Source organism: Ahaetulla prasina, chromosome 11 (genome assembly GCF_028640845.1).
Source record: "Ahaetulla prasina isolate Xishuangbanna chromosome 11, ASM2864084v1, whole genome shotgun sequence".
Classification (NCBI taxonomy): Eukaryota; Metazoa; Chordata; class Lepidosauria; order Squamata; family Colubridae; genus Ahaetulla; species Ahaetulla prasina.
Window position 1 is genome coordinate 16,118,639 of NC_080549.1, and position 17,874 is coordinate 16,136,512.

The following is a 17,874-nucleotide window of genomic DNA, read 5'->3' on the forward strand; positions in this document are numbered from 1 at the left end:
TTGGGCATTGTTTTTTTCTGTGACTGACACATCATTATCTGATTGTTATTATGCGGAGGCAATGCTATCTCTTGCTTACTTGGGTATTAATTAATAGTTTGTACGTAGAAGGAGGTGTTACTGAAATCTGTCCTCTTTTCTCTTTGATGACGGAAGAAATTACATAGCCAGGTAACGAGATGCTTGCAGATGACAATAAAAAAAATCAGAGAATGCTTCTTACAACCTATCTAGAGCTGACATAGACCCTTCACTGGTGTCCTACTTGTGGTGACACAAAATCTAGAGGGTGTTAGATTAGAAAATTAACCAAAGGCCTCTTTTTTTTAAAAAAAAAAATCACAAGTTATGCATTTCACATAATCTAGGACATTTAATTGGTGAGTTTCAGCCATTTTCACATACAGTCAGCAGGGCGAGAGAGGTGTTGATAAAGTCATTTTGTTTGCAGTTGGAGTGTGAACCAATCCCACATTTGTGTTATTAAGCTAATACCCAAACAAAAACATCTCCCTGAATTTTGCAATTTGGTTTGATGGTACATCGAGCAAAACTCTCAAACGGAAAAGTGTGCAGCAGCTGGAGAACTGGAGGCCATAATGACGTAGGCATTTCAGGCCAAGCTTTTCTTTGAAAAAGAATTCTCAAAATGATTCTTAAGAATTGTCAAATAATATCCAATACACTAGTGGGTTTCAATTTTTTTTTTACTACTGGTTCTGTGGGTGTGGTTTGGTGGCTGTGGCAGGGAAAGGATACTGTAAAATCCCCATTTCCTCCCGATCAGCTGGGACTCGGGAGGGGGAGAATAGATGGGGGCGCGGCCAGTCGGAGGTGGTATTTACCAGTTCTCCAAACTACTCAAAATTTCCATTACCACTTCTCTGAACTACTCAAAATTTCTGCTACTGAGTCTCTTAACTACTCAAAATTTCCACTACCAGTTCTCTGAACTACTCAAAATTTTCGCTGCCGGTTCTCTGAGCTACACAAAATTTCCACTACCGGTTCTCCGAACTACTCAAAATTTCCACTACTGGTTCTCTGAACTACTCAAAATTTCCACTACCGGTTCTCCGAACTACTCAAAATTTCCACTACTGGTTCTCTGAACTACTCAAAATTTCCACTACCGGTTCTCTGAACTACTCAAAATTTCCGTTATTGGTTCTCTGAACTACTCGAAATCTCCACTACCAGTTCTCCAGATCTGGTCAGAACCTGCTGAAACCCACCTCTGATCCAATATGAAGTGCAGTTTTGTTGTCCAGCTTTGGCTTCTGTCACTCTCTGCTCCAAGCAGAATGAGTGTCATGGCTACACACCCCTGCTCGCAACCAGACAACAGAAACAGGGCATGGGGAGGGAAAGTATTGGAATGCAAGGGAGGCTGGGGAAAAAACTGAGGAATGGAAGTGAGCTGATGTAGCTTGGGATGGTTCCAACACCCCAAGGTCAAACACTAGGAAAACTCCGGAGGGCTCTGATTGTTCCCAAAACAAAATGCAATTGATTGGTGGGCAATGAACCCTGGGGAGGTCCAGGGGAGAAAGGGGGATTTAATCTATGCTGGTTTTCGCGTGAAAACTTCAGAACTGGCTTTGCTACTTCTGTGCCTACGTGGAATTATACTCTTGGAAAATAATGTTCTAGGACTGTGATGGCGAACCTATGGCAAGCATGCCCTAAGTGGCACACGGAGCCATGTCACCTGGCAAATGCGGCATCACCTGTTCCTCTCGCGACGATCAGTTGGCCTTTATGCATGGAAACCAGAAGAGCTAGTCTGTGAGCCAGGAGTGAGGCTTCCTCGCACTTTGGAGTTAGGAGTGTCCAGAAAGAAGGAGGACCAATGGGAATTCTCCCTTCTGCAGCGTCATTGGTCTCCGGGCAGAGTCTCCCTTGACTTCATCCACTGGAGGAGAGAGTTCCGTGCAAGATCCCTCTTCCCTCTTTCTCTGCTTCTCTCTCTCTCTCTCTCTCTGTAGAACTGTCTCTCGTCTTTCAGGTGAAGTCCCAAAGGACTCTGCCCGGAGACCGATGACACTCAAGCAGGGAGAATTCTCATTGGTGCTGCCCTTCATTCTGGCCCCTCCCATCTCAAAAGTCCGAGATAAACACTTTCTCCCCCCAGTGCAGAACTGCGGATTCCTCTTCTGGGGATGGAAGCATTTGGCCGGATACCCATGCGCGTGAGCATGCGTGCCGTGAGCATGCGGACCGCCAACTGATAGGCGCATGTAACCAGAAGACTTGCTGGTCAGTGTGCATGCGCATGCTGGAAACTGGAAGTACCTTATCTGGTGCAGCTCCTTTTCCTGGTCACGACTCTGATGAGCATGCATGCGCGTGAGCATGCGGACCGCCAACTGATAGGCGCATGTAACCAGAAGACTTGCTGGTCAGTGTGCATGCGCATGCTGGAAACTGGAAGTACCTTATCTGGTGCAGCTCCTTTTCCTGGTCACGACTCTGATGAGCATGCATGCGCGTGCGAAGTGCTCCCTTTTCGGCACTCGGTGCCGAAAAGGTTCGCCATCACTGTTCTAGGAGTTTCTTTTGCTGCATTTACCGATGGGACGGTTGTCTTTTAGCTGCATTGTAAAGTTATTGCACATTTCCTTTGTGCTACTATATATTTTTGAAAGCACTTTGGACCTGACCTACTTACAAGCTTTCTTTAACATCTGCCAGAGGAAAAGGTGCAGAAGTTTTCCCCAAAGGCATGGAGATGTACTTCCACCTCCTCATTACTTTTTTTTTAAATCTGTATATTACATCTGGATCCTGTACTTCCTGCAAAAGCTCCCTGATCTCGGCTGATCTTCAAAAGCTAAATACCGTATTTTTCAGAGTATAAGACGCACCGGAGTATAAGACACACCTTAGTTTTTGGGGAGGAAAATAAGAAAAAAGCTGATTGGCAGGTGGATCAGCCTCCCGGAATACCCCCAATCAACTGTTCCCAGAGGTGAATTTTAGGAACAGGTTCCTTGGTTGTGAGCTCTGTGCCTTGCTTTTTTTTGGATTATTTTTTTTTTGCCTCTGAAAGCCTCCAATACAGAACTTCAGGAAAAAAGCCTCTGAAGCTCTGTTTGGGAGCTTCTTTTCTGAAACTCTGTTTGGGAGCTTCTTTTCTGAAGCTCTGTTTGGAAACTTCTTTTCTGAAGCTGTTTGGAGGCTTCTTTTCTGAAGCTCTGTTTGGGGGCTTCTTTTCTGAAGCTCTGTTTGGGGACTTCTTTTCTGAAGCTGTTTGGAGGCTTCTTTTCTGAAACTGTTTGGAGGCTTCTTTTCTGAAGCTCTGTTTGGGGGCTTCTTTTCTGAACTTTTGTTTCTGATGCTTTTTTCAGCCTCTGAAACCTCCGTCTGAGAAGCTGGGTGGGGCTACATTTGAAGTATAAGACGCACCCAGATTTTCACCCTCTTTTTTGGGGGAAAAAGGTGTTTCTTATACTCCAAAATATATGGTAATCACTTGTCAATAGTTGGATTTGGGATGGCCAGAAAAATGACAGAGTTGTAGATTAGACTGCAACATTTGCAGTCAGAACAATTAATGAGTGGAACAACTTGTCTGCAGGAAATTTTAAAGAAAATGTTGGATAACCATTTGTCTGAAGTGGCGTAGGGTTTCCTGCCTGGGCAGGGGGTTGGACTAGAAGACCAATATTATTATTATTTGTAACATGATCAGACCAAAGTTTTTTTTCCTTGTGGAGATCCCCCTTTGCTTTTTAGCATCCACATGAAACATGTCAAAAGGCAACTGAACTTTCTTGGTTGTTTTATTTGAAAACATTTCGCTTCTCATCTAAGAAACTTCTTCAGTTTTCCAGTTCAGATCTGAAGAAGCTTCTTAGATGAGAAGTGAAATGTTTTCAGGGAAAAACCCAAGAAAGCCCAGTTGCCTTTTGGAAAGGCACCTTTGGAACAACTGTGACCTGGATGACTGGGAATCTCCATAGACATCTTCATGGAACCATCAAGGATTGTGATCTACTTCTGAGCCAGGGTGGCGCAGTGGTTAGAGTGCGCTACTGCAGGCTACTTCTGCTGCCTGCCATCTGCCTACAGTTTGGCAGATCAAATCTCACCAGGCTCAAGATTGACTCGGCCTTCCATCCTTTTGAGGTGGATAAAATGAAGACACAGATTGTTGGGGGCGATATGCTGACTCTGTAAACCGCTTAGAGAGGGCTGTAAAGCACAGTGAAGCGGTATATAAGTCTAAATTCTATAGCTACTTTCCTTCCTTCCTTCCTTCCTTCCTTCCTTCCTTCCTTCCTTCCTTCCTTCCTTCCTTCCTTCCCAGTAGTTAAAATGCAGTATTTACAGACTAATTCTGTCCACTGCCAGGAGTTTGATTTTGACCAGCTCAAGGTTGACTCGAGGGGTGGGGGAGGGGCAATAGGCTGACTCTGTAAATTGCTTAGAGAGGGATGTAAAAGCACTGTGAAGTGGTATATAAGTCTAAGTGCTATTGCTATTGCTATATCACAAAGAGCAGGGGTGGCACAGTGGTTAGAGTGCAGTACTGCAGGCGACTCCTGCTGACTGCCAACTGCCTGCAATTTGACAGTTCGAATCTCACCAGCTCAAGGTTGACTCATCCTTCCATCCTTCTGAGGTGGGTAAAATGAGGATTCAGATGGTTGGGGGCAATAGGCTGACTCTTGTCAATCGCTTAGAGAAGGCTGTAAAGCACTATGAAGCGGTATATAAGTCTAAGTGCCATAGCTACTTTCCTTCCTTCCTTCCTTCCTTCCTTCCTTCCTTCCTTCCTTCCTTCCTTCCTTCCTTCCTTCCTTCCTTCCTTCCTTCCTTCCTTCCCAGTAGTTAAAATGCAGTATTACAGACTAATTCTGTCCACTGCCAGGAGTTTGATTTTGACCAGCTCAAGGTTGACTCAGCCTTCCATCCTTACGAGGTCAGTAAAATGAGGACCCAGATAGTTGGGGGTGGGAGCAAAAGGCTGACTCTGTGAATTGCTTAGAGGGCTGTAAAGCACTGTGAACTGGTATATACATCTAAGTGCTATTGCTATATGCTAACACTATCCAACTGTACAGAGCTGGCCCTGGAGATAGGGGAAAGGCCATCAGTGTCTTAATCCAGCGTCTGGAGACTGTGAGTGTCTGGATAAGCAAAAGAGTTTGAAACTAAACCCCATTAATTTGGAATTGCTGTTTTGTTTCCCACACAACTCCAATATTTCTGTTGTGGTCTCTCGATAGCTTAGCACTGCCTCTGAAAGAAGCACATCTGTCTCTTGGGCACCTTCCCAGTCTCATGGCAACAGATAAAAACCCAGAGTTAGAGGCTGTGGCCAGGAAGGCTTCGTTGATGTATCGGTTGCAGTCCTACCCAGACCCGCAAGGACCTTGTAATTATAACTCATGCTCTGATCATCGTCCATTGGTACTAATGCAATGCTCTTTCCATGGAGCTGCCTTTGAAGACTGCCCCGAAGCTTCAACTGACTCAGAATGAATACTGAATACTCAGAATGTACACATCTGCAACATGGACATGAATATTAATACCTCTGGCCTTGGGCTGGTTCCTTATTTGCATCTGAGTACAATTCCAAGCGTTGCTTTTAACCTTTCAAGACCTGAAGGACCTGGCAGTACTTTACGGGACTGTCTTTTTCACCGGGTCTCAACCAGCCCATTACATGCATGACAGGAGAACCTTCTACCGGTCCCACCCTCCTCCCCATTTGTGCAAAGTGTGTGGGGTGAGGCTCACAGGCCATTTTGGCTCGGTGCCCTTGGCACTTCGATAGGGCTTCCACCCAGATTCGCTCTGGTCTCAGTGTTCTCTAAACCCTAAAAAAAATAAAAATAAAAACGAAGCTTTGTCAGAAAGCCTTTGAATTATAGATGCTGCCGGTTATAGCCCAGTGCATGCTCGGATTTGTGATTTGATTATCTTTGTTTGATTTGTTTTTATTGTGGACATTTTATTCTTTGTACTGATGGAAACGGTAAACCTCGGAGAGCCTCTATGCAGCAGGGATAAATCCAATAAATAAATAGGAGGAGAGCTGGGCTCAAAGAGGCACATTCTCACAAACAAACAAATCCTCATTTCCTTAGTGTGTTATGATACAGGAGCTTCCTGCTTCGAGTCTTCCACTCCACCCCAGCCCTTGTAGGAATTCAGAAGAACGGGGGGAAATCCCCATGATAGCACATCATGTTTTCTGATTAATATCTCTAATATTCAATGATAGAACTTCGAAAATATGTCCTTTGTGTTTTGCAAGAACCTCTAATCTCCCCAACTGGTGCTTAGCACAAAAGACATACTACTACCCAAAACTAAGAAAAAAAAGAACCTAACATAGGGATTTTGTTTTGAAGAGCAAAGTTTGGATACTACAATCCACTTTTTGGTCTTCCTCAAACTTCCTTCATTTCAGTACTGCATTTTAAGAGCTTGGGAAGAATGCTAGAAATCCACTTCTAAGTTTTGCAACCCTCACCAACGCATTGCAAAACATCCATGAGCCCATGGACGGACAACCTTACTACTTCTCAGTATTCGGGGTGAAGAGAAGATATGTCAAGCTTTGATTTTAAGGTCTTGGATAAAGGAAAAAAAAACCAACCTTTGCCAGGTCTTTATTGGCTTTGTTCTCCCCAAAAATGACTGGAAGAAGACAATAGCTGGATGTTTAGAAGATTGTAGCATCTTCAAGGAACTCAAAGAAAGATCTTTCTCTCGCTCTGAAACTAAGAGTGTCCACCTTCTGTGCTGCAGACATACTGGGAAATCTCCAAGAATTCCCAGGTAACCATATCAATAGTTACGTTAGAGACAAGATGGTGCAGTGGTTAGAGTGCAATACTGCAGGCTACTTCAGCTGACCGCTAGCTGCAGTTTGACAGTTCAAATCTCACCGGCTCAAGGTTGACTCAGCCTTCCATCCTTCTGAGGTCGGCAAAATGAAGACCCAGATTGTTGGAGGGCAATATGAGGACTCAGTAAACCCCTTAGAGAGGACTGTAAAGCACTATGAAGTGGTATACAAGTGTAAATGTTATAGCTACTGTCCTTCCTTCCTTCCTTCCTTCCTTCCTTCCTTCCTTCCTTCCTTCCTTCCTTCCTTCCTTCCTTCCTTCCTTCCTTCCTTCCTTCCTTCCTTCCTTCCTTCCTTCCTTCCTTCCTTCCTTCCTTCCTTGCAAGTAGTTATATTGCAGTATTGCGGGCTAATTCTGCCCACTGCCAGCACTTCGAGCTTAACTGGCTCAAGGTTGACTCAGACTTCCATCCTTCCAAGATGGGTAAAATGAGGACCCAGATTGTTGGGGGCAATATGCTGACTCTATAAACCGCTTAGAGAAGACTGTAAAAGCACTATGAAGCGGTATATAAGTCTAAGTGCTATTGCTCTGGCTATGTTGGCTGGAAGAGTTGCAGACCCAGCCTATCTTAAACACTTCCAGACTGGAAAAAAGGTGACATACAAAGAAAGAGTCAGAAAGGCCAGATCCAGCAAGCATACCATGCGTGGGTGTCTTTTCTCTTCTCCGCACCCCTGTCACTCTACCTCTTTCGTATTCAGAACTCATGGGATGATCCTCGCCTTCAATTAACGTGTAATACTTTCCACTTTCTTGTTCCAAGAAGTAGCTTGGAGATTCAGAACCTTTCATGGCAGACTTCCCAATCCCGTATTTGCTGATTTCATCACATGACACAAGGCCAATGTCATCCCTGAGAAGAAACGAGAGAAACAGCAAGATTGGTACCGTAGGAGCTGGACATAACTTTCCAGCCTTTTCATAACAAAGATGATGCGCTTGTCATAGGTTCAGGGGAGATAAGTTAGAGACCCTGCAATTGTTTGAACTACAGGAGTGGTCAAAATTGTGGAAACCTTTTAGGAAAAGTATCATTCACTCTTGGTTTTACATTCTAACAGTTGCAGAACTCAAAGACTTGGTTCACTCCATGGGAAGATGTTATAAGGCCGTAATTCATGCTAAAGGTTACCCAGCTACTGACATGGTGATAATTTTTGTATATCTCATTTTTTCTATGGTGACCATTTTTGTATATCTCGTTTTTTCTACGTGTGTCCCTTTTCTTCTTTCTATTGTAACTGCTATTCTAATAGCAAATCCTTCATAATGGTTACTGCATTATATTCTTGATTAAATTATCTTTCCATTGATATATAATTTTATGGTACTACTCCCCCCAAAAAGTGGTGTTATTAGCGAGTTTTAGAAAATACACTTTTCCCGAAAGGCTTCCACAAGTTTGGCCATTACTGTACAATTCCTGACTGGCTGTCCCAAAGGTGCCATTCTAAAAGAGCTCTTTGGATGAGAAGCAAAATGCTAATAAAGGAAAAAAACCAAGAAAGTCAAGTTGCCTTTTGGAAAAAGCAACTGGGACAACCATGATCTGGAGCAGAGGTCTCCAACATTGGTCCCTTTAAGACTTGTGGACTTCAGCTCCCAGAGTTCCTCAGCCAGCTTTGCTGGCTGAGGGACTCTGGGAGTTGAAATCCACAAGTCTTAAAGGGACCAAGGTTGGAGACCCCTGATCTGGAGGATGGAGAATCTCCATAGACATCCTCACTGGCTGGGTGAGGAAGCAGATAACTAGTTCTGATTCATCTAGGAACAAAACTAAGTTCAACCAACTTAACCCAAAAGTTATCAGAGACAAAACAATTCTTGAATAGTATATTGTTATTAAAAAGGAATGTTTATGCAATGGAGATTTTGACTCATGGGCCGCTAATTTCTTCTGCATATGGACCAGATTTGTGCTGTAGTGGCTGAAAGAAGAGCAGCACAAGAAGAAGAGGTTAATCTGCTAGAAAATCGTACTGCAAAAATATGACTTTGGTCCAAAGTACCCACAATCAATCACCATGACCCAGAAGGAGATTTATCTAGAGCAGGGCTCACCAACTTTTCGGACCTCAGGGACCACTGAATTCATAATTTTAAGTCCCACGGACCACTAATATGATCTGCCTAATGACTGGCTGTATGGGTGTGGCTAGGTGGTCATGTGACTGGGTGGGCGTGGCCAACTCGATGTCACTCACATCAATGGGCGCCTCGCCAGCCTCTACTCACCCCTCCCAGCCATTCCTCTAACCGAGAAGGAGGCTCAGTAGAAGCAACTCACTGAGGACTAGGAGCATAGGCTTTCCAAGCAGAGGGAAGACCTGTGGGAGTGCAAGGCCAGGTACCGGCGCCTGGAGGCTCAGCGGGCTGAGATGGTCAGCCAGTTCCAGGCCACGATGCAGTCCCACTGGAACAAGGTCCTCCGGCTAATGGTCCTTTATTGAGTGCAAAGTGCAATTCACAAATCAGTGAATGCATATGGATATCTATTGAGATTCTCAGTCATCCAGGTCATGATTGTCCCAAAGGTGTTTTTACAAAAGGCTACTAGACTCTCTTGGATTTTTTTCCTAAAAACATTTCACTTCTCATCTAAAAATCTTCTTCAGATCTAACCTGGAGAACTGAAGAAGCTTCTTAGATGAGAAGTGAAATGTTTTCAAGGAAAGAAACCAAGGCAGTCAGAATCACAGACTGATTCTTCAACATAAGGCCTGGTGAAGAATTAACTTATCTGTAATTCTTTTTCCCCAGCAACTTCAGCTCAGCCACAGGTTGTCATGAGTTGACCATGTTAAGAGAGTGTATTCGTACTACTATTAATTACGTTTAATTTGTTGGTAAAATTGTCCTCCCACTTTATTACTGAAAACAATTCCAGAGCAGGATTAATTTACAAACAAGTTATACCCTGTTAAAACTAGAGCAACATTCATAATCAATTAAAAAAAACCTCTTAGTAAAAATGCTATAAAATAACTTCAAAGCAGCCTCTAAAAAATTCTAGATGGAAAAGGTATGGCAGAATCAGGTTAAAGTAAAAGCTAGTCCTCCTATAATTTTAAACCTCTTCCTGAATCAATAGATTTCAAAGTGAGATTCAATCATTAAAACAATATTGAAAATGGAACGAAAGAAACAAAAAACCCTTTAAAATCCACACAGGTCAAAAATTCACAGACATTGTCTTCCGTTAAGAGTAACTCTTCAGAGGAACTCAGATTACTCATGAAATTAGCTATGAGTAAAGGAAGAAAAAACTAGGTCCAGAAAAATGCAACAGTTTGAGCTTAAAAAACAGTCTCTTACATTAAACAGTCCATCTAGACTAATGTTTGTCACACTTGGTCACTTGAAGACAGATGGACTTCAATTTCTAGAATGTTGGCTGGGGAGTATTGGAGAATACTGGGGAGTCGAAGTCCACTCATCTTCAAGTAACTAAGATTGTTGGGGGCAAGACTCTGTAAACTGCTTAGAAAGGGCTGTAAAGCACAGCATTGTTGTGGCCCATTGGCTGCTGGCCCCTCCAGCAGCCGAATCAGAGGAGGAGGCGGTATGGGAGTCAAGGTCAGCATCAAGGCAACCTGAGAGCTCCGAGGGGGAAGAGGAGACGGAGCTGGCAGAGAGAGAGAGAGACAGAAGTGGAGCCTGGGCCATCCATCAGCCCTCAGATGGAGAGTCAACAGCCCCCAGGTGGCTGATGAGAAAGAAGAGGAACAGCTGGGTCCAGTGCCGTGGCTGTGCAGAAGGCAGAGGAGAGGAGAGCAGTGGAAATCAGTGGGCCGATCCTTGGGAAGGAAGAGCCACCGCTGTTAGCGAAGCCCCACCTTAAATTTGGGGCTAAAAGGCAGGGAGTTGAGATGAATAGATGTGGCAGAAAACTATTCATCTCCTGCCTGGATGGACCTGTTAGCCTGTGTTGAGAGAGAAACTTTTTGCTGGGGCTGCCTGCACTCCTAATTAAAGGAATCTTTGAGTTTACTTCAGAGGGTTTGTCGTGTTTGGGGAGCTGGGTCAGAACAGGTATACAAGGTATAGCATCTTCCACTGGAAAGATTGGCAAAAATGTTTAAAGATAAATCAGCTAAATGTTGGAAATGCCATCAGCTACCAGGATCGTACTATTATATGTGGTGGACATGCGTAGAAGCTAAGAAATACTGGACAAAAATTCATATGTGATTGGAGAAGATGATACAACAACATATTGTTTTTAAACCTGAATTATTCTTGTTAGGTGTTTTACCAGAAACTTATAATAAAGAAAATGTATATTTGATTATTCACGTAATAATTGCAGCTAGAATTGTATTTGCACAAAATTGGGAAAGTGTAGAGATCCCTACGGATGAGAACACAATTAAGAAAACATTAGAATGTGCAGAAATGAATAGGAATAACACTTGCAATTAAAGAAAAGGAAGAATCTGATTATTACAGTATATGGGAGTTATTTTAGCAATGGTTAGAGAATAAATATGAAAATTAGAAATAAAAGCAGAGGAGTGAAATATGGGAAATGTTTTAACAAAGTTAAACAAGTTAAGAAGAGGATTGTTATAATATTAGGCATGTAAGATATTAGTATTAATTTCAGAATAGATAAAATAATGAATACGGCTATACATTTTAATTGTTGCACAAAATATTTGTACCCAGACGATACACCGTTTAATGAAAGATGGAATGTTTGTATTAAAACAAAATGAAAAACTTAAAAAAAAAACACAGAACAGGTGTATATACAAGTCGAAGTGCTATTACTATTGCTATCGTTCTACACAGCCAGGGCATACCTGGGGCCATAAAGTCCTGACACGGGGGAGAAGATAAATACATCTTGCAAGGTCGAGTTGTCCATTTTGGAGTTCATACCCATCGTGCTGGTTGGCGTGGTGAAACTGCTCGTTGGGCTGGTTGGAATCACAGGCTGGAAAGGGGGCGGGGATATGGGCAGAAAGAGAGAGAGAAAAAGAGAAAACTCTGCATAAACTACCCATATGTAGCTTCTCCCACCTCATTTCACTGCAACAAAATGGACGCCTCATCCCAAAGTTGGCATGCTAAAAACCTCTCACCCAGTCAGTGGTGGGTTTCAATTCTTTTAAACTACCAGTTCTGTGAGTGTGGCTTGGTGGGCATGGCATGGCTTGGTGGGTGTGGCAGGGGAAAGATACTGCAAAATCCCCATTTCCTCCCGATCAGCTGGGACTCGGGAGGAAGAGAATAGATAGGGGTGTGGCCAGTCAGAATTTTTACTACCGGTTCTGTGGGTGTGGTTGGTGGGTGTGGCTTAGTAGGCGTGGCAGGGGAAGGTTCCTGTAAAATCCCCATTTCCTCCCAATCAGCTGGGACCTGGGAGGCAGAGAATAGATGGGGGCGGGGCCAGTCAGCATTTTTACTACTGATTCTCCGAACTACTCAAAATTTCCGCTACCGATTCTCCAGAACTGGTCAGAATCTGCTGAAACCCACCTCTGCTCTCACTTTCTGGACTGATAATAGCAAAAAATGGTCTCTCCAACAGATATTCCATTTGACTATTTATTAACTGGAAGCCCTTAGTTATTTAGAAGAGACCGCTGTAATAGAAGCAAATTGTTTGTTTGTTTTTTTCCTCTGGAGAATAATTATTTACGCAACATGAACACCCATACGCATCTATGCGCAGAGACTTAATCATGGGAAGCAGGAGTTGGCTTGTGGCTCTAAGACACTGTGACTCAAGATGAACCATTAGTAGAAATCATCTCCAGTTTATAGATGTTCATACAATAATCGGGTATTGGAACTCGGTGCCTAAAGGGGATTGGTCACATTAAAGCTTAGGCAGAGATGCATAAACACCGTGCATTAATTTTGAAAGGGACTTTTTAACAAAACCAAACAGCTCTTCCTTTAAGATATTTAGAAGCAGGGACACTTTGGGAATAGCACATGGCTTGAGCGTATTGCAATCACCAATCATATTAAAGTTTCTCACAAATTAGTCTGTTAAACATTTCTAACTTTTTTTCTAAGTTTTCAGTTTCATAATTCCTTCAGATCCACCATCGTAGCTGCTCTTTGTTTTTCTTTGCAATATAATTAATAGCAGAAATGAGCAGGAGGAACATTATCTCTTGTGCCACGTCAAAGTCAATTGTAGTATGGATGCTGGAAAACTTCCACAGGGCCTCTACATCCATAGTAAAGAATTCATCCAAACAAATAGAAGCCAGAATACCAGATTTTGTAGTCTGCCAGAATCAAGATCACGTGAAGTGTTAATACCAGTTTATAAGGCCTTATTAAGGCCACACTTGTAATCCTGCATCCAGCTTTGGTCACCACGATTTGAAAAAGATGTGGAGACTCTAGAAAGAGTGCAGAGAAGAACAACAAAGACAATTAGTGGACTGGAGGTTAAAACATATAAAGAACGGTTGCAGGAACTGGGTAAGTCTAGTTTAATGAAAAGAAGGACTGGGAGTGAAATGGAGCAGTGTTCCAATATATCAGGGGCTGCCACAAAGAAGAGAAGGTGAACCGGTTCTCCAAGGCACCAGAAGGCTGGACAAGAAGCAGTGGATCGGAACTAATCAAGGAGAGAAGCAACCTAGAACTAAGGAGAAATTTCCTGATGGTTAAAATAATTAATCAGTGGAACAACTTGCCTCCAGAAGTTGTGAATGCTGCAACACTGTACGTTTTTGTTTCCTGCCAGAGCAGGGGGTTGGATTAGAAGACCTCCAAGGTCCCTTCCAACTCTGTTGTTCTGTTATTTTCCTGGATAAGTAAAGGTAAAGGGTCCCCTCGCACATATGTGCTAGTCATTCCCGACCGACTCTAGGAGGCGGTGCTCATCTCCATTTCAAAGCCAAAGAGCCAGCACTGTCTGAAGACGTCTCCGTGGTCATGTGGCCAGCATGACTCAATGCCAAAGGCGCACGAAACGCTGTTACCTTCCCACCAAAGGTGGTCCCTATTTTTCTACTTGCATTTTTACGTGCTTTCGAACTGCTAGGTTGGCAGAAGCTGGGACAAGTAACGGAAGATCACCCTGTTACACGGCAGCACAAGGGATTCGAACCGCTGAACTGCCGACCTTTCGATCAACAAGCTCAGCATCTTACCCACTAAGCTATTTTGTGACTATTCTCTGTTCTCTGATATTTTGTCCTTCTAGTTCTCTTTCACGTTAAAGGGGGCCAAAGTAACTGCCTTTAATTTTAGGGATGTGTGGCTAGGTTTTAATACTGAGAATTTCAAGAAACTAATGAATATGCCTTTATATCTCTGTAATTTGGAAATGTAATAATAATAATAATAATAATAATATTTTAATTTGTATACCGCCCTTCTCCCGAAGGACTCAGGGCGGTGAACAGGCAGATAAAATATACATACATACAATAATTAAAAACATCCCTTAAAAAACTAATTTAAATGCCCAAAATATTAAAAACGTACTTCCCCATAAAATCACAGAATTTTAAAAACCCATCCAATAAAAATAAGAATCAGGCTAGTCCAGCCATACGGAATAAATAAGTTTTAAGTTCGCGAAAGGTCCTAAGGTCAGGTAATTGTCGAAGTCCGAGGGAAGTTCGTTCCACAGGGTCGGAGCCCCACAGAGAAGGCCCTCCCCTGGGGCCGCCAGTCGACACTGTTTGGCTGACGGCACCCTGAGGAGTCCTCTCTGTGGGAGCGTGCGGACGATGGGAGATAGAAGCCGGCAGTAGACGGTCCCGTAGATAGCCCGGTCCTAAGCCATGGAGCGCTTTAAAGGTGGTAACCAATACCTTGAAGCGCACCCGGAAAACAACAGGGAGCCAGTGCAGTCTGCGCAGGATAGGTGTTATATGGGAGCTCCAGACGCCCTCAATAACCCGCAAGAGCGCTCTGAACTAGCTGAAGTCTCCGGTGCTCTTCAAGGGAGCCCCATGTAGAGAGCATTGCAGTAGTCCAGGCGAGAGGTAACGAGCATGAGTGACTGTGCATAAGGCATCCCGTCCAGGAAGGGACGAACTGGCGGATCAGGCGAACCTGGTAAATGCTCCCCTGGAGACGGCCGCCAAATGGTCTCCAAAGGACAACCGACCATCCAGGAGCACGCCCAAGTTGCGTACCTTCTCCATCGGGGCCAATGATTCACCCCCGACAGACAGCCGCATCTGCAGCTGACTGTACCGAGGTGCCGGCATCCACAGCCACTCGCGCTTGGAGGGATTAAGTTTGGGCCTGTTTCTCCCCATCCAGACCCGCACGGCCTCCAGACACCGGGACAGCACTGACAGCTTCACTGGGGTGGCCGGGGTGGAAAAGTACAGCTGGGTATCATCAGCGACAGTTGGTATCTCACCCCAAAGCCACTGGAGGTTAAAACATATAAAGAACGGTTGCAGGAACTGGGTAAGTCTAGTTTAATGAAAAGAAGGACTGGGAGTGAAATGAGAGCAGTGTTCCAATATATCAGGGGCTGCCACAAAGAAGAGAAGGTGAACCGGTTCTCCAAGGCACCAGAAGGCTGGACAAGAAGCAGTGGATCGGAACTAATCAAGGAGAGAAGCAACCTAGAACTAAGGAGAAATTTCCTGATGGTTAAAATAATTAATCAGTGGAACAACTTGCCTCCAGAAGTTGTGAATGCTGCAACACTGTACGTTTTTGTTTCCTGCCAGAGCAGGGGGTTGGATTAGAAGACCTCCAAGGTCCCTTCCAACTCTGTTGTTCTGTTATTTTCCTGGATAAGTAAAGGTAAAGGGTCCCCTCGCACATATGTGCTAGTCATTCCCGACCGACTCTAGGAGGCGGTGCTCATCTCCATTTCAAAGCCAAAGAGCCAGCACTGTCTGAAGACGTCTCCGTGGTCATGTGGCCAGCATGACTCAATGCCAAAGGCGCACGAAACGCTGTTACCTTCCCACCAAAGGTGGTCCCTATTTTTCTACTTGCATTTTTACGTGCTTTCGAACTGCTAGGTTGGCAGAAGCTGGGACAAGTAACGGAAGATCACCCTGTTACACGGCAGCACAAGGGATTGAACCGCTGAACTGCCGACCTTTCGATCAACAAGCTCAGCATCTTACCCACTAAGCTATTTTGTGACTATTCTCTGTTCTCTGATATTTTGTCCTTCTAGTTCTCTTTCACGTTAAAGGGGGCCAAAGTAACTGCCTTTAATTTTAGGGATGTGTGGCTAGGTTTTAATACTGAGAATTTCAAGAAACTAATGAATATGCCTTTATATCTCTGTAATTTGGAAATGTAATAATAATAATAATATTTTAATTTGTATACCGCCCTTCTCCCGAAGGACTCAGGGCGGTGAACAGGCAGATAAAATATACATACATACAATAATTAAAAACATCCCTTAAAAAACTAATTTAAATGCCCAAAATATTAAAAACGTACTTCCCCATAAAATCACAGAATTTTAAAAACCCATCCAATAAAAATAAGAATCAGGCTAGTCCAGCCATACGGAATAAATAAGTTTTAAGTTCGCGAAAGGTCCTAAGGTCAGGTAATTGTCGAAGTCCGAGGGAAGTTCGTTCCACAGGGTCGAGCCCCACAGAAGGCCCTCCCCTGGGGCCGCCAGTCGACACTGTTTGGCTGGCGGCACCCTGAGAGTCCCTCTCTGTGGGAGCGTGCGGACGATGGGAGATAGAAGCCGGCAGTAGGCGGTCCCGTAGATAGCCGGTCCTAAGCCATGGGCGCTTTAAAGGTGGTAACCAATACCTTGAAGCGCACCGGAAAACAACAGGTAGCCAGTGCAGTCTGCGCAGGATAGGTGTTATATGGGAGCTCGAGGCGCTCCCTCAATAACCAGCGCAGCGCGTTCTGAACTAGCTGAAGTCTCCGGGTGCTCTTCAAGGGAGCCCCATGTAGAGAGCATTGCAGTAGTCCAGGCGAGAGGTAACGAGAGCATGAGTGACTGTGCATAAGGCATCCCGGTCCAGGAAGGGGCGCAACTGGCGGATCAGGCGAACCTGGTAAAATGCTCTCCTGGAGACGGTTGCCAAATGGTCTTCAAAGGACAACCGACCATCCAGGAGCACGCCCAAGTTGCGTACCTTCTCCATCGGGCCAATGATTCACCCCGACAGACAGCCGCATCTGCAGCTGACTGTACCGAGTGCCGGCATCCACAGCCACTCCGTCTTGGAGGATTAAGTTTGAGCCTGTTCCTCCCCATCCAGACCCGTCGGCCTCCAGACACCGGGACAGCACTTCGACAGCTTCGCTGGGGTGGCCCGGGGTGGAAAAGTACAGCTGAGTATCATCAGCGTACAGTTGGTATCTCACCCCAAAGCCACTGATGATCTCACCCAGCGGCTTCATATAGATGTTGAACAGGAGGGGTGAGAGAATCGATCCCTGCGGCACCCCGCACATGAGGCGATCTCTGCCACCCTGTCAACACCGTCTGCGTCCGGTCAGAGAGGTAGGAGGAGAACCACCGATAAACGGTGCCTCCCACTCCCAACCCCTCCAACCGGCGCAGCAGGATACCATGGTCGATGGTATCAAAAGCCGCTGAGAGATCTAATAGGACCAGGGCAGAGGAATAACCCCTATCCCTGGCCCTCCAGAGATCATCCACCAGTGCGACCAAAGCTGTCTCCGTACTGTATCCGGGCCGGAAGCCGGACTGGAACGGGTCTAGATAGACAGCTTCATCCAGGTACTGGGGTAGCTGACATGCCACCACACTCTCTACAACCTTCGCCGTGAAGCGAAGATTGAGACTGGCCGGTAGTTCCCTAAAACAGCTGGGTCCAGGAAGGCTTCTTGAGGAGGGTCTCACCACTGCCTCTTTCAAGGCCGCGGAAAGACCCCTCCCGCAAAGAAGCATTTGTAATCCCTGAGCCAGCCTCGTCACCTCCTGAGTAGCCAGTACTAACCAGGAGGGACACGGATCCAGTAAACATGTGGTGGCGTTCAGCCTACCCAGCAACCTGTCCATGTCCTCGGGAGTCACAGGATCAAAGTCATCCCAAACCAC

At 44.8% G+C, this 17,874-nt stretch overlaps 1 protein-coding gene across 1 annotated transcript in view; it reads right to left on the minus strand.

Moving 5' to 3' along the window:
- Positions 1 to 17,874, minus strand: part of LOC131183866 (connector enhancer of kinase suppressor of ras 2-like) — a 436,268-nt gene that overhangs the window by 127,672 nt on the left and 290,722 nt on the right. The window contains exons 10-11 of the mRNA XM_058154608.1: positions 11,678 to 11,811; positions 7,514 to 7,725 (exon numbers count right to left, since the gene is read on the minus strand). Of these exons, the coding sequence (XP_058010591.1) occupies positions 7,514 to 7,725; positions 11,678 to 11,811 (346 nt within the window). The remainder of the gene's footprint in view (positions 1 to 7,513; positions 7,726 to 11,677; positions 11,812 to 17,874) is intronic.